The sequence below is a fragment of the Narcine bancroftii genome, chromosome 2, assembly GCF_036971445.1.
Source record: "Narcine bancroftii isolate sNarBan1 chromosome 2, sNarBan1.hap1, whole genome shotgun sequence".
In the NCBI taxonomy this organism is placed as follows: Eukaryota; Metazoa; Chordata; class Chondrichthyes; order Torpediniformes; family Narcinidae; genus Narcine; species Narcine bancroftii.
In genome coordinates, this window is record NC_091470.1 from 2,040,001 (window position 1) to 2,064,283 (window position 24,283).

Sequence of the window (24,283 nt, forward strand, 5' to 3'; positions counted from 1 at the left end):
AGCCACCCACCCAACCCTCTCTCTCCCGTCTCCAGCCACCCCTCTCTCTCCTCCAGCCACCCCTCTCACTCCGACTCCAGCCACCCACCCACTCCTCTCTGTTCTTCTCCAGCCACCCCGCTCTCTCCTCCACCCACCCCTCTCTCTCCGTCTCCAGCCACCCCTCTCTCTCCTCCACCCACCGCTCTCTCTCCCGTCTCCAGCCACCCACCCAACCCTCTCTCTCCGTCTCCAGCCACCCCTCTCTCTCCGTCTCCAGCCACCCCTCTCTCTCCGTCTCCAGCCACCCACCACTCCTCTCTGTCCTTCTCCAGCCACCCCTCTCTCTCCTTCTCCAGCCACCCACCCAACCCTCTCTCTCCCGTCTCCAGCCACCCCTCTCTCTCCTTCTCCAGCCACCCACCCAACCCTCTCTCTCCCGTCTCCAGCCACCCCGCTCTCTCCTCCACCCACCCCTCTCTCTCCGTCTCCAGCCACCCCTCTCTCTCCTCCACCCACCCATCTCTATCCGTCTCCAGCCACCCACCCACTCCTCTCTGTCCTTCTCCAGCCACCCCTCTCTCTCCGTCTCCAGCCACCCACCCCTCTCTCTCCGTCTCCAGCTACCCCTCTCTCTCCGTCTCCAGCCACCCCTCTCTCTCCGTCTCCAGCCACCCCTCTCTCTCCGTCTCCAGCCACCCACCCCTCTCTCTCCGTCTCCAGCTACCCCTCTCTCTCCGTCTCCAGCCACCCCTCTCTCTCCGTCTCCAGCTACCCCTCTCTCTCCGTCTCCAGCCACCCCTCTCTCTCCGTCTCCAGCCACCCCTCTCTCTCCTCCACCCACCCCTCTCTATCCGTCTCCAGCCACCCCTCTCTCTCCTCCACCCACCCCTCTCTATCCGTCTCCAGCCACCCCTCTCTCTCCTCCACCCACCCCTCTCTATCCGTCTCCAGCCACCCCTCTCTCTCCTCCAGCCACCGCTCTCTCTCCGTCTCCAGCCACCCACCCACCCACCCCTCTCTCTCCTTCTCCAGCCACCCACCCACCCACCCCTCTCTCTCCTTCTCCAGCCACCCACCCACCCACCCCTCTCTCTCCTTCTCCAGCCACCCACCCACCCACCCCTCTCTCTCCTTCTCCAGCCACCCACCCACCCACCCCTCTCTCTCCTTCTCCAGCCACCCACCCACCCACCCCTCTCTCTCCTTCTCCAGCCACCCACCCACCCACCCCTCTCTCTCCTTCTCCAGCCACCCACCCACCCACCCCTCTCTCTCCTTCTCCAGCCACCCACCCCTCTCTCTCCTTCTCCAGCCACCCACCCCTCTCTCTCCGTCTCCAGCCACCCCTCTCTCTCCGTCTCCAGCCAATCCCCCGGGCAGGGTCACCTCTCTCACCTCCACTTCCTCTGCTGGGAGACCTAATCCCCGAAAGAAATTAGCCGGTTTAATATAATCAACGCTGTTTGAAACCCCTCTCCGCCTCAAACCCCTTCATTCATTGGACTCAGCGGCATTCGAACCCTTGCGGAGTGTTTATTGCTGGGAAAATACTGAGGGCTTTCCCTCCTGGAGTGGGGGGGGGGGGGGGGGGGGTGACCGGGAACCTTCCGGGGGGTTTAGAAAATCACGGGGGTAAGTAGTCTCCCCGAGTAGAGAGAGGTCAGACTGGAAGGGATGGAGTGAGGGAGACGGAGAGTGAAAACGGGACAGAGTTTATATCGCAGAGAAACGGCCAACTTGAGCCCCCGTCTTGGTGCAGGGGGCGGCCGTTCTGTATCACTGCCTTTGCCCCATCAAGGACCCTGTTGGACCTGCTGGGTTTCTCCATCGTTGCGTTTTGACTTCAACCCCTGCGTCTGCAGATTCTCGTCTTCACTCAGATTCCATGGAACGAGTTAGTGGAGAAACCAGATTCATTTTGACGTTGGACAAGGTTAGCAGGGATATGGGCCGAACGGGACCAGCTCGGTCGCTATGGATAAGGTGGTCCCGCTTCTTGTGCAGGGAAACCGGCTTCTGCTCGCCGAGTCCGTCCTCGGTGTTTTGCAACTCGTTCGCGTTTGAGGAAGAAACTTCTCCCTCAGAGGCCATTCCTGGAATCTCGCCCCTTTCTCCGACCTTCGCCTCCTCTTCCGCTCACGGTTTCGGGTGCAAATCCACTTTGCAGCCGTTCCGAGGGGCGTTTACCCCGGCAAAGTGCGTGGTGGGTGGGTGGAGGAGGTGGATGTGCCCGACCCAGGCGGAAGAGACTGTCCCTGATGGAGCAGTGAGTGGGACAAAGAGAAGCCCCTTGCATCGACCCCCCACCCCCCCCCCCCCCCCCGCCACACACTCACTCACTCAAAGAATGACAAACACCTTCACTGCATCCACATGCACCTTTCTCGCACATGGACAGGTCTGTACGGTTTCACGCCGATACACGGGCTGACAGGAACACATTGACCCCCATCCCGCAATGGCATGTCCGCACCTTAATGTTTACACACCTCCCCCCCCCATACACACTCACATGGACACACCTCCCCCCCATACACACTCACATGGACACACCTCCCCCGATACACACTCACATGGACACACACCCCCATACACACTCACATGGACACACACCCCCATACACACTCACATGGACACACACCCCCATACACACTCACATGGACACACCTCCCCCCCATACACACTCACATGGACACACCTCCCCTCGATACACACTCACATGGACACACCTCCCCCCCATACACACTCACATGGACACACCTCCCCCCCATACACACTCACATGGACACACCTCCCCCCCATACACACTCACATGGACACACCTCCCCGATACACACTCACATGGACACACCTCTACACACTCACATGGACACACCTCCCCCCCATACACACTCACATGGACACACCTCCCCCGATACACACTCACATGGACACACACCCCCATACACACTCACATGGACACACACCCCCATACACACTCACATGGACACACCTCCCCTCCATACACACTCACATGGACACACCTCCCCCCCATACACACTCACATGGACACACCTCCCCTCGATACACACTCACATGGACACATCTCCCCCGATACACACTCACATGGACACACCTCCCCCCCATACACACTCACATAGACACACCTCCCCCCCATACACACTCACATGGACACACCTCCCCCCCCATACACACTCACATGGACACACCTCCCCCATACACACTCACATGGACACACCTCCCCCCCATACACACTCACATGGACACACCTCCCCCAATACACACTCACATGGACACACCTCCCCCGATACACACTCACATGGACACACCTCCCCTCGATACACACTCACATGGACACACCTCCCCCGATACACACTCACATGGACACACCTCCCCCACCCATACACACTCACATGGACACACCTCCCCTCGATACACACTCACATGGACACACCTCCCCTCGATACACACTCACATGGACACACCTCCCCCATACACACTCACATGGACACACCTCCCCCCCCATACACACTCACATGGACACACCTCCCCCATACACACTCACATGGACACACCTCCCCCCCATACACACTCACATGGACACACCTCCCCCACCCATACACACTCACATGGACACACCTCCCCCATACACACTCACATGGACACACCTCCCCCCATACACACTCATATGGACACACCTCCCCCATACACACTCACATGGACACACCTCCCCCCCATACACACTCACATGGACACACCTCCCCCATACACACTCACATGGACACACCTCCCCCCATACACACTCACATGGACACACCTCCCCTCTCTCGCACATATTTGCCATCTCTCCTACACACCCACTTTTACACCCAAGTTTTCACACGGTTTACCTTCTATCTTGCCGTCTCCAACGCTCGCGTCTCGTCGCTCCCTCACGCACACATCCATTCGGCCCTTCCACTCACGCCGGGTGAGGGGGAAGGGTTCTCTTCTAATTCCCTTGGTCTAGTGGGATGCGCTGAGTTGGATCCCGCGGTGTCTGTTTTCCCTCAAAATGGGGCACCGATTGCCTAGACCGGCGGATTGTACCTGCCGACCCCGAACCACTTCTGCCGTCGCCCCCTCGGGTATCCCCACACTCCGCCCGTACGCGGGCAGGCGAAGAGAATTCGGAGCGGTCACTCCGCACAGGCTGCAAACACTTTGTAAAGAAACAATGCTGGGGAAACTCAGAGATGTGGGAACCCACGTTTCATCCACGTGTGTGTGGAACTGGGAATCCCACCGTGTCGGATGAAACTCTTCGTTGAGTTTGTGCCATGATCGACCGCGGTCAAGTCTCGTCCCCCCCCACCCCCACCCTAAAGGAGTTGGCTTAACCCCGGCATCGGGTTATTCGAAACAGGAATCTGGAGGCAGTTTGCGAGAGGAGCCTTCTCTCCACTCGTGTCCCGGGCGGACTGTGTGCGTGTCAAGTCCCGGGGCAGATCAGCGGGTGTGTGAGTTACCACGGGCTGTGTTGCCACGGGTGGGGTGGGGGGGTCCACATCACCTTCGTCCAAGGGCCCCTTTTCGTGTTGCACCATAGTTCTACGGCTCGGACATATAACAACCCAGCAGCTCCTTTCCAGAGTAAAGACACAGAACCAACACTTCGGGCTTGAGCCCCTCATCAAGGTGTGAGCAGAATGTCGGCAGGCGCCCGAGTTTGAAGGGCTCAAGACCGAAACGATGGTCTTTACATCGGACACGGTGCTGAGTTTCTCCAGGTCAGTGTTTTTACTTCAACCTGCAAACTTTGCTTTGAAATATGCCCTTCGGCTCATCTCGACCTGAACTGGCCCCATTAGAGGCCACCTTTGGCCCATCTCCTTCTATTCTATCCATGTACCCCTCATTATCCCTTCCTCCACAGCCGCTGTCTTCAAAAATTGGCCCTTTAAACCTTTCCCCCCTATCGCCTTAAATCACACCCCACCCCCCTCACCTATGACACCCAATGGAGGTGGCTGGGTTCGAATCCCGCGCTGTCTGTCTGCGTGGGTTTTCCCCAAACTTCCCGTTTTGTAGGTTAATTGGCCGCCACGGACTCGTGGGCCGAAATAGCCCGTTACCGTGTTGTCTGCCTGAATTCAAATTCAACTCCTCGGGTCCTGCTGACATTCTTGGGATTGTTTTCTGCACCCGACCGGTTTTATTTAATTGGATGGGTCGTTTCTATTGTAGGGATGGCAAGAATTAAGTGAGGGACCAAGTGAGCTGGACTCAGGAGCTCAGCGGGTCGAACCATGTCACAACCTTCCTCCCTCCCTCCGGGAGAGTCCAGTTCGCTCCGAATTCCAGCATCTGCTGTGGGACCGGAGGCTCAGGAATTAGGGAAGAACATGACATCGGATTTTGTCACGAGTCATGTTTCTTTTCTCACGTCCTTCAGCCACGGGGGAGCATGGATGTTGAAGGAATTTGGGGGCATGTGGAAGGGTGGGTGGGTGGGTGGGATGGCCGACTCCTACTCTTCGATACCTACGCATAAATATCTATTTTATATTTATTGGAATGCACCAACGTGCTGGAGAAACTCAGCAGGTCACGCCACGTCCACGGGAAGAACAAGGATTCAATTTCTCCCTCGCTCTACAATCACAACGTCTGCGGACTTTCCTGTTTCCTTCTACATTTATCGCTTCTCGTCCAATTTCTTGGCATATCGTGGTGGGTTAATTTCTACCCTTGTAGTCGGTGTATCTTAAACACCGATGTGGCTGCAGCAAGGAAGAATTTCGGGCATTATGGCAATAAACTCTCAATCTCACCCAGGAGGTCCCTACAGTGACAGATGCCGCGGACAGAATGGGACCCTGAGTGACTGCGACGGTAATCTGTCCCATTCTGTTTCATTCGGATGGGGCATTTGAAATGCGCCTGTCGTGTTCGTGTGTGGGCGTGGGTTTGCACGCGTGTGCGTGATTCTGGGGAAGCGCCAGATACTGAATATTGACTCTCAATGAGCGGCTGGAGCGACTCGGCGCGTCCGTCACCCTAACGCTGGCTGCCCATTTCTCTCCATGAATGCTGCCCGAGCCGCTGGGTCCTTCCAGCCTCTCGCTGTGTGTTATTCCACGCCACCACCAGCCCACCTCTAAATGTTTCAGGATCCTCAACGCCCCAAAGACCAGTGAGTCGGTGCGTTTGCAGGTGCAACCGAATCGGTGGTTTGAGAGCAGATCAGTTGCGGGTTGTGAATGGTCGTTTGCGAGAAACGAGCTTCACTTCCATTCTCCTGTCCCTCACTAGATCCATGGAGTTCGTGAGGACCTTCTCCCGCGGGCTGCACAGCAAGGGGATGCCCTCCCTCTCTCATATCTAATGCACAGGTGACTCTGGGCCACGGATTTCACGGGGGTCGAATGATTTAAAGCAGTGTCCCCGGAACACATTTTAAAACTTGCAGAAAGAACGACGAAATCAGATTGACCGCCTTTGTCGGGTCGGGTTAAACACCCCGTCCAAGTCCATTAAACTTTATTTCGCGGCTGAGGGGGAATCGGTAGGTTTGTTCTTGGAGGAAACAATTTGCTGGAAGGACTTCGACCCGAAGTGTCGACCTCCACAGACGCTGATCGACCCTCGTGATTGGGGGCCCGGGCCGATACACGCTGGGACGGGTTCAGTTTCAGCGCAGGTGGCTGGGAGTTCCTCGCCGAGGCATTGGCGGTGTGGAGCCCCCTCCTCCCGCACCCATTACTACCCCCTCCTCCCGCACCCATTACGACCCCCTCCTCCCGCACCCATTACGACCCCCTCCTCCCGCACCCATTACGACCCCCTCCTCCCGCACCCATTACGACCCCCCTCCTCCCGCACCCATTACGACCCCCTCCTCCCGCACCCATTACGACCCCCTCCTCCCGCACCCATTACGACCCCCTCCTCCCGCACCCATTACGACCCCCTCCTCCCGCACCCATTACGACCCCCTCCTCCCTCACCCATTACGACCCCCTCCTCCCGCACCCATTACGACCCCCTCCTCCTGCACCCATTACGACCCCCTCCTCCCTCACCCATTACGACCCCCTCCTCCCGCACCCATTACGACCCCCTCCTCCCGCACCCATTACGACCCCCTCCTCCCGCACCCATTACGACCCCCTCCTCCCGCACCCATTACGACCCCCTCCTCCCGCACCCATTACGACCCCCTCCTCCCGCACCCATTACGACCCCCTCCTCCCGCACCCATTACGACCCCCTCCTCCCGCACCCATTACGACCCCCTCCTCCCGCACCCATTACGACCCCCTCCTCCCGCACCCATTACGACCCCCTCCTCCCGCACCCATTACGACCCCCTCCTCCCGCACCCATTACGACCCCCTCCTCCCGCACCCATTACGACCCCCTCCTCCCGCACCCATTACGACCCCCTCCTCCCGCACCCATTACGACCCCCTCCTCCCGCACCCATTACGACCCCCTCCTCCCGCACCCATTACGACCCCCTCCTCCCGCACCCATTACGACCCCCTCCTCCCGCACCCATTACGACCCCCTCCTCCTGCACCCATTACTACCCCCCAACACACACCGGCTCAGATTTCCATCGGTTTTGCTTCATCAAATTGTTGAACCCTCGCCGTTCATTTAATTTCCACGAGGCTGGTATCAGATCGATTTCTTGATTTTCATTCTTCAACTTGAGCAATTGACATTATCGGGTTCATTGGCGCGGATTAAACACCTTGTCAAAGCAAATTAAAATTGAGCTTCACCGTGGCAATTCGTTCTTGGCGCCTGCCGCCTTGGACTGGGGACATTCCACAGATCCCCCGCCGGACTCCGGCGGCTCAACACGGGTTCCCGGCGAAAAGGGAGCGAGCGGACTAACGGGAGGGTGACAGCCAAGGGGTCAGAAAAATTGTCGGGAGGGTATATAGATAGGGGGAGAGAAAAAGGGAGAGGGGAGAGAGAGAGAGGGGGGGGGGGAGAGAGAGAGGGGGGGAGAGAGAGAGGGGAGGGAGAGAGAGGGGGGGGAGAGAGAGGGGGGGAGAGAGAGAAGGGGAGAGAGAGAAGGGGGAGAGAGAGAAGGGGGGGAGAGAGAGAAGGGGGAGAGAGGGGGAGAGGGAGGGGAAGGGGGAGAGAGAGAGGGGGGGGGATTGCAAGCAGACAAGCAGGCGGACAGACCCAGAGCGGGGAATGCAGAAATAGAATAGTCAAAAAATGTAGTAAATAGTCATTTACAGACACCCATCTACAATATCTATTTACCTGTATCATAGACACATATATTAATTTATAATATAGATCAATGGTTGTTCATACTCAACTCTATCGAGTCGAGACGATCATTCAAAAGAGAATGATTGAACGAATGGGGAAGCTATCGGGCCAGGCTCTGGTGAAGGGGGGGGGGGGGGTTCCATTTACACGACAAGGTATAATGTTTTCTAGGTAAACTCCGAACAAACTTTCATGATAAGATTCAGGATCATTTAAAGGCAACTCTTCGGTTGAGAGACAGAAACCTACTCACTTTATGACTGATTGCACTAATGCCAAATATTGGAAAAGGCCTGAAGTGGGTGGGGGAGAGGGGTAGAGTGGAGGGGAGAGGGGTAGAGTGAAGGGGAGAGGGGTAGAGTGGATGGGAGAGGGGTAGAGTGGAGGGGAGTCGGATGGAGAGGGGATTGAAAGATGATTGAAGGAGAGCTCAAATCAGCGGCGGGGGAGTGTTTGCAAACCGCTTTAAGACACTAATCGGATTAGTCCCTGTAATTAGCATCTGATAGCGGTGGGGGGGGGGGGGTGGCAGCGAGTAAAGCATTGGGGTCGATGTAAACCCAATTACAAAGTCTTAACGCCAACGGGGGAGGGGTAAAGCCCTCTAACCCATGGAACAAAGGCTACTGAGTTGAGAGAGAGGAAAAGAGTGAGAGATACTGAAGCAGAGAGAGTGTGTGTGAGGGGGGAGACCATAGAGAGAGAGAGAAAGAGACACTGAAGCAAAGAGAGGATGTGCTGAGAGAGAGAGAGAGAAATACAGGGAGAGGGAGATATACAAAGAGAGGCGAGGGTGGGTGTGTGTGTGAGAGAGAGAGGGGGAGGCGTATAAGGGATAAAACGGAGAAACCCTATTTTCCCATCCAATTACATAAGCCACGAATTAAAAAAAAATCCCGTGACGTGGATTGTGTGCATATAAACCCCGTGTCGGCCCTGGTGTTTGCTGGCCGATGGGAGGGTCAGGACAGAGTCCCATTTTTCTTGTCGCAGTCTAGATGTAACTTTTTGCGCCAAGCCTTGCAAACTTGTTTGTCCCCCCTCCCCTCTCTGTTAGCTCTATTTTGGATCGTTGATTTAACTCTGGCTTTATTTCTGAGGACACATTTCTTTGGTCTTTCAGCTGATGTTGGTGATGCCGGCGGGAATGTTCAGCATCGATAGTATTTTGTCAGGAGCCAGGTCTCATTGTAAAGACTCGACCCCGCACGCCGCTCCTCTGCAGGCGTTCGTTGGCGTGGCGGGGGACTCGGTCTGCCCCAGCACAGAGTACCTGGGGCTCTACTCTCCGGCCGGCGCCCCTCCGCCTCCTCCTCCTCCGCCACCTCTACCACCGACCCCTCAGCATCCCAGTCTGGCGGTCGGGGGCTCGAGAATGGGTTACAACTATTACTACGTGCCCGGTACGCCCAGGGTTTCCTGCTGTAACACGGTACCGAGCTGTCAGCCCCTGAACAGCCAGCACTGCTCCTGTCTCACGCCAGGTAAGACCCCCCTCTCCCAATTTATACCCTGTTCTCCTGAAGGATCTCACTTTATAACATGTTTGGTTTCCTGCTCTGAAGGGAAAAGCGGGAACTGAGAGTCTCCAATTGGAACGGATCGGGGATTTGTGAAAGGGAGCACATTTCGCCCGTCTCGGACTGGCAGAGTTGAAGGATAATTTGGAGAGATTAAAAATTGATTTTTGATGTTAATATTTCGATTTGTTCTCCCGTCAAAATATTAAATGTGAATATTTACAAATCAGTAATATCAAGTCTGCCCCCTTTGAACATTCCCCGTCGCGCCTTTAACTATGGGTTGGGAAAGTTTATTTTATTTTTTATGTGATCTATCTATTTTATTCATTTAAGTGAAGTCCATTCTTGCCTATGGAGAATTGGGGCGGTTAACGCCCCGTTCCAGCGACCGGGACGGGGGTTCCAATCCCGCGCTGTCTGCACCTTCTCCCCGTGGCTGTGCGGGTCTCCTCCGGGTTCAAAATGGACAGGGGTGGGAGGTTAATTGGGCGGAAGCGTCTGTCTACATTTACAAGTGAAATTCAACTCTCTCTTGTGCGCGTCCGACCCTCGGGGCAAAACAAGCAGACCCCACCAACTCGACGCGACGTGGTCTACACATTGCTTTGCCACCGCGGGTGCTTTAGTTCTCGGGTGAGCCACTCGCCAGGGAAACTTGGGAAATGTTTCTCAGCTCTTCAACGAGGCAAGTTGATGGGCCGATGCGTCCCCCCCCTCCCCCCCAGAAGTGCATTCGCCCCTCGTGAAATTCTCGGGCAAGCGGCGTGAAAGGCGGGGGCTGGGAAAGTGGGGGTAACTTTTAGTTTGGGGCGGGGGGCGATCCCGGGATGGATTGGAGTGAAAACACGCCAAGGCTGGAGGGATTTCGCTTTCCGCGCATCCCCTTAGGAACTTTCGGTTCTTTATCTTCGTGAAACCCCGCAGACGCTGTGATTGTAGGAGAAAAAGGTCTGGAGATTCCTCCCCCCCCCCCCCCCCCCCACACACACACCCCACCCCCCAGCCGGCGCTGTCTGAATTCCTGCTTCGAGCTCATTCCGCTGATTTCTTGTGGAAGGGCTCAGGCGCGAAGATAGATCTTTGTCTCCTATGGACACTGAAAAGACCAGCATCCCAGCGGCTTTTTACCATTCGCCCCCTCTGGGTGCTGTGAGACCGGCTGAATTCCTCCAGCGTTGACTGTGTGTGTTTTAGATTAAGATGCGCTCCCTGAAGGGGATTTCTCAGACGACAGACAATGCAAGGAAGAGGCGGAGATGGGGGGTGAACTTAGGTGCCGGAATATCTCACACGTTGAGGTTTTGTGAAAGACACACATTGCATTCGTGGATAAGATTGATATCACTACTGCCTGTCCGGGCGCCTCTTTAGACGGCAAGTCCCTGATTGTAACAGTCCCAGAGGTTGGACGTGACCCTCAACGAAGTTTTCCGGTACGATTTACACTGCAGGTTTCCTCCAAAAAGCTATGGGGGTCCCGCAGGATAAATCGCGGGGCCGGAATTGTAGCGGCCAAATTCCTGGCACAATTCCTGGATTCCTGGCACAATTCCTGGGTTCCTGGCACAATTCCTGGGTTCCTGGCACAATTCCTGGGTTCCTGGCACAATTCCTGGGTTCCTGGCACAATTCCTGGGTTCCTGGCACAATTCCTGGGTTCCTGGCACAATTCCTGGGTTCCTGGCACAATTCCTGGGTTCCTGGCACAATTCCTGGGTTCCTGGCACAATTCCTGGGTTCCTGGCACAATTCCTGGGTTCCTGGCACAATTCCTGGGTTCCTGGCACAATTCCTGGGTTCCTGGCACAATTCCTGGGTTCCTGGCACAATTCCTGGGTTCCTGGCACAATTCCTGGGTTCCTGGCACAATTCCTGGGTTCCTGGCACAATTCCTGGGTTCCTGGCACAATTCCTGGGTTCCTGGCACAATTCCTGGGTTCCTGGCACAATTCCTGGGTTCCTGGCACAATTCCTGGGTTCCTGGCACAATTCCTGGGTTCCTGGCACAATTCCTGGGTTCCTGGCACAATTCCTGGGTTCCTGGCACAATTCCTGGGTTCCTGGCACAATTCCTGGGTTCCTGGCACAATTCCTGGGTTCCTGGCACAATTCCTGGGTTCCTGGCACAATTCCTGGGTTCCTGGCACAATTCCTGGGTTCCTGGCACAATTCCTGGGTTCCTGGCACAATTCCTGGGTTCCTGGCACAATTCCTGGGTTCCTGGCACAATTCCTGGGTTCCTGGCACAATTCCTGGGTTCCTGGCACAATTCCTGGGTTCCTGGCACAATTCCTGGGTTCCTGGCACAATTCCTGGGTTCCTGGCACAATTCCTGGGTTCCTGGCACAATTCCTGGGTTCCTGGCACAATTCCTGGGTTCCTGGCACAATTCCTGGGTTCCTGGCACAATTCCTGGGTTCCTGGCACAATTCCTGGGTTCCTGGCACAATTCCTGGGTTCCTGGCACAATTCCTGGGTTCCTGGCACAATTCCTGGGTTCCTGGCACAATTCCTGGGTTCCTGGCACAATTCCTGGGTTCCTGGCACAATTCCTGGGTTCCTGGCACAATTCCTGGGTTCCTGGCACAATTCCTGGGTTCCTGGCACAATTCCTGGGTTCCTGGCACAATTCCTGGGTTCCTGGCACAATTCCTGGGTTCGTGGCACAATTCCTGGGTACCTGGCACAATTCCTGGGTTCCTGGCACAATTCCTGGGTTCCTGGCACAATTCCTGGGTTCCTGGCACAATTCCTGGGTTCCTGGCACAATTCCTGGGTTCCTGGCACAATTCCTGGGTTCCTGGCACAATTCCTGGGTTCCTGGCACAATTCCTGGGTTCCTGGCACAATTCCTGGGTTCCTGGCACAATTCCTGGGTTCCTGGCACAATTCCTGGGTTCCTGGCACAATTCCTGGGTTCCTGGCACAATTCCTGGGTTCCTGGCACAATTCCTGGGTTCCTGGCACAATTCCTGGGTTCCTGGCACAATTCCTGGGTTCCTGGCACAATTCCTGGGTTCCTGGCACAATTCCTGGGTTCCTGGCACAATTCCTGGGTTCCTGGCACAATTCCTGGGTTCCTGGCACAATTCCTGGGTTCCTGGCACAATTCCTGGGTTCCTGGCACAATTCCTGGGTTCCTGGCACAATTCCTGGGTTCCTGGCACAATTCCTGGGTTCCTGGCACAATTCCTGGGTTCCTGGCACAATTCCTGGGTTCCTGGCACAATTCCTGGGTTCCTGGCACAATTCCTGGGTTCCTGGCACAATTCCTGGGTTCCTGGCACAATTCCTGGGTTCCTGGCACAATTCCTGGGTTCCTGGCACAATTCCTGGGTTCCTGGCACAATTCCTGGGTTCCTGGCACAATTCCTGGGTTCCTGGCACAATTCCTGGGTTCCTGGCACAATTCCTGGGTTCCTGGCACAATTCCTGGGTTCCTGGCACAATTCCTGGGTTCCTGGCACAATTCCTGGGTTCCTGGCACAATTCCTGGGTTCCTGGCACAATTCCTGGGTTCCTGGCACAATTCCTGGGTTCCTGGCACAATTCCTGGGTTCCTGGCACAATTCCTGGGTTCCTGGCACAATTCCTGGGTTCCTGGCACAATTCCTGGGTTCCTGGCACAATTCCTGGGTTCCTGGCACAATTCCTGGGTTCCTGGCACAATTCCTGGGTTCCTGGCACAATTCCTGGGTTCCTGGCACAATTCCTGGGTTCCTGGCACAATTCCTGGGTTCCTGGCACAATTCCTGGGTTCGTGGCACAATTCCTGGGTTCCTGGCACAATTCCTGGGTTCCTGGCACAATTCCTGGGTTCCTGGCACAATTCCTGGGTTCCTGGCACAATTCCTGGGTTCCTGGCACAATTCCTGGGTTCCTGGCACAATTCCTGGGTTCGTGGCACAATTCCTGGGTTCGTGGCACAATTCCTGGGTTCGTGGCACAATTCCTGGGCTCGTGGCACAATTCCTGGGCTCGTGGCACAATTCCTGGGCTCGTGGCACAATTCCTGGGCTCGTGGCACAATTCCTGGGCTCGTGGCACAATTCCTGGGCTCGTGGCACAATTCCTGGGCTCGTGGCACAATTCCTGGGCTCGTGGCACAATTCCTGGGCTCGTGGCACAATTCCTGGGCTCGTGGCACAATTCCTGGGCTCGTGGCACAATTCCTGGGCTCGTGGCACAATTCCTGGGCTCGTGGCACAATTCCTGGGCTCGTGGCACAATTCCTGGGCTCGTGGCACAATTCCTGGGCTCGTGGCACAATTCCTGGGCTCGTGGCACAATTCCTGGGCTCGTGGCACAATTCCTGGGCTCGTGGCACAATTCCTGGGCTCGTGGCACAATTCCTGGGCTCGTGGCACAATTCCTGGGCTCGTGGCACAATTCCTGGGCTCGTGGCACAATTCCTGGGCTCGTGGCACAATTCCTGGGCTCGTGGCACAATTCCTGGGCTCGTGGCACAATTCCTGGGCTCGTGGCACAATTCCTGGGCTCGTGGCACAATTCCTGGGCTCGTGGCACAATTCCTGGGCTCGTGGCACAATTCCTGGGCTCGTGGCACAATTCCTGGGCTCGTGGCACAATTCCTGGGCTCGTGGCACAATTCCTGGGCTCGTGGCACAATTCCTGGGCTCGTGGCACAATTCCTGGGCTCGTGGCACAATTCCTGGGCTCGTGGCACAATTCCTGGGCTCGTGGCACAATTCCTGGGCTCGTGGCACAATTCCTGGGCTCGTGGCACAATTCCTGGGCTCGTGGCACAATTCCTGGGCTCGTGGCACAATTCCTGGGCTCGTGGCACAATTCCTGGGTTGTGCCGTTACGTGCTTTAAACCATATATTTTGGATCAGGTTCATCTTCGTTTAAGACGGTGCGAACACCGGGAGGTTTAGACCGTGTGCGAGACGCGTTAATCCCATCGAAGAGTCAAGGAACCGCAGCCAACAAACGGGGCAAAAACTGAGAGGAAGGTCGGGCGCAAAATTCAGGTAGAGCAACGATGGGAGAATCGTCAATACCACAAGTGGGGAAGTGAAATAAAATAGCCCCAGTCGTGATGGAAGTCGAGCAATTGTGGTCCCTCCAGCCAGAATGAAAAAAGGCAGAGAAGATTTTCAAGGAAGTTGCTGGGATTTGGGGAGCTGAATCCAAGTGAATGGTGGGACACAAAAGAGGACGGTAGCACAGAGGGATCTGGGAAGACAGACCCATCCTTCCCTGAAAGTGGAATCGCAGGTGAACAGGGTTGGAAAGAGCTTTTGGCATATATCATAAATCAAAGTATTGAGTACAGGAGTTGCAATGTTATGGTAAATAAGTTATATATGCAGTACATTAGAGAGGCCAAAGTTGGAGGATTGTGTGCCGTTTTGGTTACCAAACGACAGGAAAGATATCAATAAGATAGAAAGAGGGCAGAGAAGATTTACTGGGATGTTGCCAGGTCTTCAGGAACTGAGTTACAGGGAAAGGTTAAACAGGTTAGGACTTTATTCCCTGGAACGCAGAAGAATGAGGGGAAATTTGATCGAGGTATTTAATATTATGAGGGGGAGAGACCGAGTAAATAGAGGTTGGCTCTTTCCATTGCGGGTAGGTGAGATTCAAACCAGAGGTCATGGTTTAAAGGTGAGATGTTTAAAGGGAACATGAGGGGGAACTTCTTCACACAGAGAGTGGTGGGAGTGTGGAAGGAGCCGCCAGCTGAAGTGATGAATGCTGACTCAATTTCGACATCCAAGAGATTATTGTTTGAGTACAGGGATGAGAGGGGTATGGTCCCAGTGCAGGTCGCTGGGATAAAAAGTTCAGAACATTCTGGATGGGGCAAAGCACTGGTGACGTTGGGTTCTGCACTTGTATAGCTCGAGTAACAGAATCTTCCCAAGGTAAAAACATGAAATACAATTCAGATTAGAGGGCACGTGTAGAAAGGATGTTTCCCATGGAGGGATAGTCCAGGACAAGAGAGCACAACTTCAGGATTAAAGGGTGCCTATTTAAAACAGAGATGTGGAGGGATTTCTTCAGCCAGAGTGTGGTGAACCTGTGGAATTTGCTGCCACGGGTGGCTGTGGAGGCCAGGTCGTTGGGTGTATTTAAGAATCCAGTTTTCTGAATAGTTAGGGTGTCAAAGGTTATGGGGAGAAGGCCAGGGAGCCGGGCAGAGTGGAAGAATGGATCAGCTCTTGATGGAATGACGAAGCGGACTCGACGGACCAAAAGGCCTACTTCTCCTATATTACGTTTTATGTTAATGTGGTGGGTGCCTGGAATGGGCTGCCAGGGGTAGCAGTGGGAGCAGATTCAGTAGTAGTGTTTAAGACACTTGGGTACATAGGAAATGGAGGGGTGTCCAGACATTAGATTTAAGTTTAATTTGGCCTAATGTAGAGGGGATGGGCCGAATGCTTTTTTTTTAAGCATACTGCACAGTAATAGGCCCTTCCGGCTCACAAGCCTTTGTCGCCCAATAAACATGCCACCGCCGTGCATTCTAAAGGGTGGGAGGAAACCAGAGCACCAGGAGGAAACACACGCAGACACAAGGAGAATGTGCAAACTCCTTACAGACAGGACCTAATGCGAACCCAGGTCGCGGGCTTGCTCCTGCCTTGTGTTTCCCTGTGTTGTAATATAGACGCTAATTGTAAAAAGTTAACAAACTACATCAAGGAAAATAGTGGCTCAGACACAGGAGTAATTAACGGCAAATAAATGGCATTCTGTAACAGCAGTTCCATTTTTATACTTCAGCAGAAGAGAAAAAAATGTTGGCAGTTGAATGGAAACTAATTCAAGGCGGAAAAACTATTTGATCCAGTAAAAATCTCAGAGAAAATAACGGGCAAAGGGTCAAAGGCGTCACAGGATGTAGCAGTTTCTGTAATGGGGTCATGGAAAAAGTGGGTGAGAAGTCTTAGAATCTTTCAAAGTGCTCTTGTTTTGGAGATTGTCTTGTTGGGTTGGAAATATTATAAGTCGCTGCAGTTTGAACACATACCAACTGGTCTGCAAGATTTCGTTAAAGTTGGAAGTGACACCAACTGACCTGCAATGTTGGAAGTGAAAAGAGAAATGCCGCACTTGCTGGCAATCTGAATCACAGCCTAAGATACCCAGCAGGTCGGGCAGCAGCTGTGGAGAGAGGGGAAAATGGAGGTTAACGGGGCCTTGCCACCAGAATTAATGCCATGGAAAGTTTGGAAAAGGTGAACACTGAGGAGATTAGTGCTGGATTAGATGGATCTTGGCTAGTCCCGGCACAATCACACAGAGTGGAGCGGGTCAGAGAGGGCTGCCGCTGGTTCATGGACCTCTGCTGCACGGATGTGAGACTGCACTAATAAATTAGGGGTTTAAAATAAATGGCGGCGTTGCCTGCCACTGGGGGGGGGGCCCTAGCAAGAGTGGGGGAGCGGAAACGCGGCACTGCTCAGTAGGGTGGAAACACTGAAAAGCTGGAAGGACTCAGCTGGTCTTTTCAGCATCGATAGGAGACAAAGATATATCGCCGATGTTTCGGGCCTGAGCCCTTCTTCAAGGGAAAAACAGAAAAGGCAGAAACAAGATATATCAGAAAGTCTCAGAATTCAAGCAGTGGGGGAGGAATCCAGACCAACAACAGGTGTTAAATGGATGTGATCGGGGACTAGTTCAAATTTATCATGTCTGTGTGAAAGGAGACGGGAAATGGAGAGAAGATGGGGAGGGGAGGAAGCAAGGGGGTGGGATGGGGTTCAACAAAAGCCAGAGAAGCCAATGTCGGAGGGTGCCCAGTCGGAAGATGAGGTGGGGTTCCTCCATTTATGGGTGGTCTCTGTCTGGCAGAACATCAGACCATAGAAAGTAGAGTCCAAACGCCTGGTCCTGATGCTGACAGGCTTTAAACGACCTGTTAAAGGAGCAGGTGGTGTTTTTATTTAAAGTCCTGCAATCCAGGGGTCTGTGCCCAAGATGATGGGGCCTGTGCCCAAGATGATGGGGCCTGTGCCCAAGATGATGGGGCCTGTGCCCAAGATGATGGGGCCTGTGCCCAAGATGATGGGGCCTGTGCCCAAGATGATGGGGCCTGTGCCCAAGATGATGGGGCCTGTGCCCAAGATGATGGGGCCTGTGCCCAAGATGATGGGGCCTGTGCCCAAGATGATGGGGCCTGTGCCCAAGATGATGGGGCCTGTGCCCAAGATGATGGGGCCTGTGCCCAAGATGATGGGGCCTGTGCCCAAGATGATGGGGCCTGTGCCCAAGATGATGGGGCCTGTGCCCAAGATGATGGGGCCTGTGCCCAAGATGATGGGGCCTGTGCCCAAGATGATGGGGCCTGTGCCCAAGATGATGGGGCCTGTGCCCAAGATGATGGGGCCTGTGCCCAAGATGATGGGGCCTGTGCCCAAGATGATGGGGCCTGTGCCCAAGATGATGGGGCCTGTGCCCAAGATGATGGGGCCTGTGCCCAAGATGATGGGGCCTGTGCCCAAGATGATGGGGCCTGTGCCCAAGATGATGGGGCCTGTGCCCAAGATGATGGGGCCTGTGCCCAAGATGATGGGGCCTGTGCCCAAGATGATGGGGCCTGTGCCCAAGATGATGGGGCCTGTGCCCAAGATGATGGGGCCTGTGCCCAAGATGATGGGGCCTGTGCCCAAGATGATGGGGCCTGTGCCCAAGATGATGGGGCCTGTGCCCAAGATGATGGGGCCTGTGCCCAAGATGATGGGGCCTGTGCCCAAGATGATGGGGCCTGTGCCCAAGATGATGGGGCCTGTGCCCAAGATGATGGGGCCTGTGCCCAAGATGATGGGGCCTGTGCCCAAGATGATGGGGCCTGTGCCCAAGATGATGGGGCCTGTGCCCAAGATGATGGGGCCTGTGCCCAAGATGATGGGGCCTGTGCCCAAGATGATGGGGCCTGTGCCCAAGATGATGGGGCCTGTGCCCAAGATGATGGGGCCTGTGCCCAAGATGATGGGGCCTGTGCCCAAGATGATGGGGCCTGTGCCCAAGATGATGGGGCCTGTGCCCAAGATGATGGGGCCTGTGCCCAAGATGATGGGGCCTGTGCCCAAGATGATGGGGCCTGTGCCCAAGATGATGGGGCCTGTGCCCAAGATGATGGGGCCTGTGCCCAAGATGATGGGGCCTGTGCCCAAGATGATGGGGCCTGTGCCCAAGATGATGGGGCCTGTGCCCAAGATGATGGGGCCTGTGCCCAAGATGATGGGGCCTGTGCCCAAGATGATGGGGCCTGTGCCCAAGATGATGGGGCCTGTGCCCAAGATGATGGGGCCTGTGCCCAAGATGATGGGGCCTGTGCCCAAGATGATGGGGCCTGTGCCCAAGATGATGGGGCCTGTGCCCAAGATGATGGGGCCTGTGCCCAAGATGATGGGGCCTGTGCCCAAGATGATGGGGCCTGTGCCCAAGATGATGGGGCCTGTGCCCAAGATGATGGGGCCTGTGCCCAAGATGATGGGGCCTGTGCCCAAGATGATGGGGCCTGTGCCCAAGATGATGGGGCCTGTGCCCAAGATGATGGGGCCTGTGCCCAAGATGATGGGGCCTGTGCCCAAGATGATGGGGCCTGTGCCCAAGATGATGGGGCCTGTGCCCAAGATGATGGGGCCTGTGCCCAAGATGATGGGGCCTGTGCCCAAGATGATGGGGCCTGTGCCCAAGATGATGGGGCCTGTGCCCAAGATGATGGGGCCTGTGCCCAAGATGATGGGGCCTGTGCCCAAGATGATGGGGCCTGTGCCCAAGATGATGGGGCCTGTGCCCAAGATGATGGGGCCTGTGCCCAAGATGATGGGGCCTGTGCCCAAGATGATGGGGCCTGTGCCCAAGATGATGGGGCCTGTGCCCAAGATGATGGGGCCTGTGCCCAAGATGATGGGGCCTGTGCCCAAGATGATGGGGCCTGTGCCCAAGATGATGGGGCCTGTGCCCAAGATGATGGGGCCTGTGCCCAAGATGATGGGGCCTGTGCCCAAGATGATGGGGCCTGTGCCCAAGATGATGGGGCCTGTGCCCAAGATGATGGGGCCTGTGCCCAAGATGATGGGGCCTGTGCCCAAGATGATGGGGCCTGTGCCCAAGATGATGGGGCCTGTGCCCAAGATGATGGGGCCTGTGCCCAAGATGATGGGGCCTGTGCCCAAGATGATGGGGCCTGTGCCCAAGATGATGGGGCCTGTGCCCAAGATGATGGGGCCTGTGCCCAAGATGATGGGGCCTGTGCCCAAGATGATGGGGCCTGTGCCCAAGATGATGGGGCCTGTGCCCAAGATGATGGGGCCTGTGCCCAAGATGATGGGGCCTGTGCCCAAGATGATGGGGCCTGTGCCCAAGATGATGGGGCCTGTGCCCAAGATGATGGGGCCTGTGCCCAAGATGATGGGGCCTGTGCCCAAGATGATGGGGCCTGTGCCCAAGATGATGGGGCCTGTGCCCAAGATGATGGGGCCTGTGCCCAAGATGATGGGGCCTGTGCCCAAGATGATGGGGCCTGTGCCCAAGATGATGGGGCCTGTGCCCAAGATGATGGGGCCTGTGCCCAAGATGATGGGGCCTGTGCCCAAGATGATGGGGCCTGTGCCCAAGATGATGGGGCCTGTGCCCAAGATGATGGGGCCTGTGCCCAAGATGATGGGGCCTGTGCCCAAGATGATGGGGCCTGTGCCCAAGATGATGGGGCCTGTGCCCAAGATGATGGGGCCTGTGCCCAAGATGATGGGGCCTGTGCCCAAGATGATGGGGCCTGTGCCCAAGATGATGGGGCCTGTGCCCAAGATGATGGGGCCTGTGCCCAAGATGATGGGGCCTGTGCCCAAGATGATGGGGCCTGTGCCCAAGATGATGGGGCCTGTGCCCAAGATGATGGGGCCTGTGCCCAAGATGATGGGGCCTGTGCCCAAGATGATGGGGCCTGTGCCCAAGATGATGGGGCCTGTGCCCAAGATGATGGGGCCTGTGCCCAAGATGATGGGGCCTGTGCCCAAGATGATGGGGCCTGTGCCCAAGATGATGGGGCCTGTGCCCAAGATGATGGGGCCTGTGCCCAAGATGATGGGGCCTGTGCCCAAGATGATGGGGCCTGTGCCCAAGATGATGGGGCCTGTGCCCAAGATGATGGGGCCTGTGCCCAAGATGATGGGGCCTGTGCCCAAGATGATGGGGCCTGTGCCCAAGATGATGGGGCCTGTGCCCAAGATGATGGGGCCTGTGCCCAAGATGATGGGGCCTGTGCTGAGCTTTGGAGTGCAGCAAACCAGCGCAGGACATTAGAAATGGGAGAACACCCACTACTGAGGAGGTGGACCCTACACGGCAGTAACCATGGGGGCGGACCAGCGGCTGAGGAACCCACGCAGGCTGCAGGGGATTTGTGGATGGGGGAGCTGCATGTACTGAGGGCTGCTGGAGATTGGCTCATGGGAATCAGGTATGGGAGCTGGGGTTCGAGAGGGTAGTGAGGGCCGGAAGGGCTCCCGGAGGGACCTCCGGTGCTGAAGGCTTCCTGGCCGTGTCAGAGGATTGGATCTAGATGATGGATCGAACAGGGGTCTGTGCGGCTGCAGAGGCTGTAGGGGGCGCTGGAGGCGAATCCACGGACACGCAGTGATTCTGAAGGGACTCCCTTTTGCTTCTCTCTCTTACTGTAAGGGGCGCTGGGCAATACTAATGGTGACTACAGACTAAAGGAAATTTTGTGTAATATTACATTTTCTCTTTTGTTATTACATGACAATAAAAGAATAGTGAATCTTGATTGCTGATGAATGATTGATGTTAGTTGAAGCCCAGCATTTGTACAGCATTGAACTTCACGCCGACACACTTTGTGGCTTCGCTCGCTGGGCTGCTCTGAGGCAACATCCCAGTCACAGAGGAAGAGTTCAAGGGGGACAGAAGCCAAGGAATCAATGGGATAGTTCACCAACACAATCTGGAGCAGGTCACCCTGACGTGCAACTTGCCTGTGATTAACATTTGGCACCTAATGGAACCATATCTGTCATCAGAGATCGTCTATCCCCTTCCTGTCCAATCCCTCCCATCCGGTCCCTCTTAGCTCCCCTCTGTACTCTTAAACTTGAAGAGTTCCAGACAGCAATGCCTGCATTCCTTTTCTCCCACTGATGCTGTTTGTCCACGCTGAGTTCCTGCAGCAGATCGTGTTTCGTTTCACATCTCAACATCTGTAGTCTCTTGTGTGTCTCTACATCTGTCAGCTGAAGCAGCCCCCATCACAGCTTCTCTGATACATACAGCTGTGACGGAGTATATAGATATGTTTTGGGGAGATAAATTGGGAAAGGTTTGTTAGAGTAAGTCACATACAAACACTTCAAAATGGATCTTTTTTAAAATACTGGAGCTCTGCCCCATGCTAGACATATATATGGGCCTCACAGCTTTTACAAGAGCTTTGAAGAGTGCTCAAGAGACTTCACTAATGGGTTGTTGTTTACAAAAAGCAACAGATGAAAGATCTTGTTGGAGCCGCAGATAGTCTGGAAGAGAACTTGTTGTTCTAAGAGGGTCATGTGGTTTTGCAAGCAGAGAGAGTCAAACAGGCTTTCTCTCAGAGAGAGATCACTTCTACAGTGTTACAGACAGCAGAAGTAGCTTGGAATGGAACAAACTGGCAAGCTTGTGGAAAGGCTCATTTGCAAGACGGCCTGGTCAAAGTCCTTGTGGTGCATGCAAGAGGAGAAGACTGGCTGTCTAATGTTTCACTTGGAATAAGAGATACAAAAAGGAACTCTGTGGTAATCTGAAAGAGAGAGGTTATCATCTTGAGAACCCTGAAGGGGAAAGTTGCGTCAATAAGACATTGAAGTGGCTGATGGAATTACATCAGCTGTGGATGTCCTGGAACAACAAAATATCTCTCTGAAAACCAACAAGAACCTACTTAAGTGGTAACCTTTTACCTTTCAAACACCAAAGCTTGGTGAACTTTATAAATGTTAAATTCTGTGCACAGAAAAATTGCCGGCAACCAATGAACTTGAAGGAGTGAGATTGGACTGTGAATCAAAGAACATTTCTGAACTTACATGCACATTACATACACGTGCACTTAGAATTAGAAGGGGGTTAAGTTAGTTAAGTCAATAGTGATAAGTTAAAGTGTGATTCTATTTTCATGTTTAAAGATAATTAAAATAAACTTTTGTTTAAGTGACCATTTGTCTTGGTGAACATCTATTGCTGCTGGGTTTTGGGGTCCTCTGGGCTTGTAACTCAGCACAGTACAGGCCCTTCGGTCCACGATGTTGTGCCAACCTATCCATAACCTTCTATTTTTCTTGTATCCATGTACCTGTCTAAGAGTCTTTTGAATGTCCTTATTGAACCAACCTCCACCACCACACCTGGCAATGCATTCCACTCTCAGAGTGTTTAAAAAAACAAAGTCTCCTCTGAATCTTCCCTCCCTTCACCTTAAACTGATGTCCTCCGGTATTGGACACTGCTGCCCTGGGACAAAGATGCAGGAGAGAGAGTACAGAAGAGATTCACCAGGATAGGATGGCTCAGTTGGGGTAGCGGTTAGCACAATGCCTTTACAGCGCTAGCGATCGGGACTGGGGTTCGAATCCAGCGTTGTCTGTAAGGAGTTTATAAATTCTCCCCGTGTCTCCGTGGTTTTTGCCCGGGGGCTCTGGTTTCCTCCCACCCTTTAAAGACATACAGGGGTATAGGTTAATGGGGTGTAATTTGTGCGGCACAGACTCATTGGGCCAAATTGGCCTGTTACAGTGCTATATGTCTTAAGTTTTAAAAAAAACGGTGTCAGAAATGGTTGGACAGATTGGTGCCATTCCTTTGGAGTGGAGACTTAATTGATAGATCTAGAGAAAGCACATAGAAAAAAAATCTCCTTCTGTTAATAGAGAGGGGAGAAGACTGGGAGTAGAAATTCGTAGGAAGTAAATTCGAAAGGAGATGGTGAATGATGTTTTATTTCATAGGGGAGCAGGACATTGGAACCCTCTGCCTGAAGGCAGATAAATCCATGGTATTTAGCCAGTAAAGGATCAGGCTGAGTGGACCTTTTTATTGACCAGCAGAGACATGATGGGCTGAATGGCCCTCCTCCTGCACAAAACCCATTTGTATAATTCTCTTGTTTAGTGATTCAGATCCTCAGAGACTGTGGACTGATGTTCGTGTGCTTTCTTTGGCAGGGTTGGAAGGGGCAGCCTACCTCTCCCCGGTTGCCCCCCAGGTGTTGCCCTACGTGAGCCTGGGAGCACTGTCCCGCACCGAGCTCCAACTATTGAACCAGCTCCACTGCAGGAGGAAGCGCCGGCACAGAACCATCTTCACCGACGAGCAGTTGGAAGCCTTGGAGAACCTCTTCCAAGAAACCAAGTATCCTGATGTGGGCACCAGAGAACAGCTGGCTCGAAGGGTCCATCTCCGGGAGGAGAAAGTGGAGGTAAACACAAAAAAGAAAATACCTGCACAAAACACCTGA

At 54.5% G+C, this 24,283-nt stretch overlaps 1 protein-coding gene across 1 annotated transcript in view; it reads left to right on the forward strand.

Moving 5' to 3' along the window:
* Positions 1–24,283, forward strand: part of LOC138752242 (homeobox protein goosecoid-like) — a 27,272-nt gene extending 2,989 nt beyond the window's left edge. The window contains exons 2-3 of the mRNA XM_069915213.1: positions 9,386–9,746; positions 23,991–24,283. Of these exons, the coding sequence (XP_069771314.1) occupies positions 9,389–9,746; positions 23,991–24,283 (651 nt within the window). The 5' untranslated portion in view covers positions 9,386–9,388. The remainder of the gene's footprint in view (positions 1–9,385; positions 9,747–23,990) is intronic.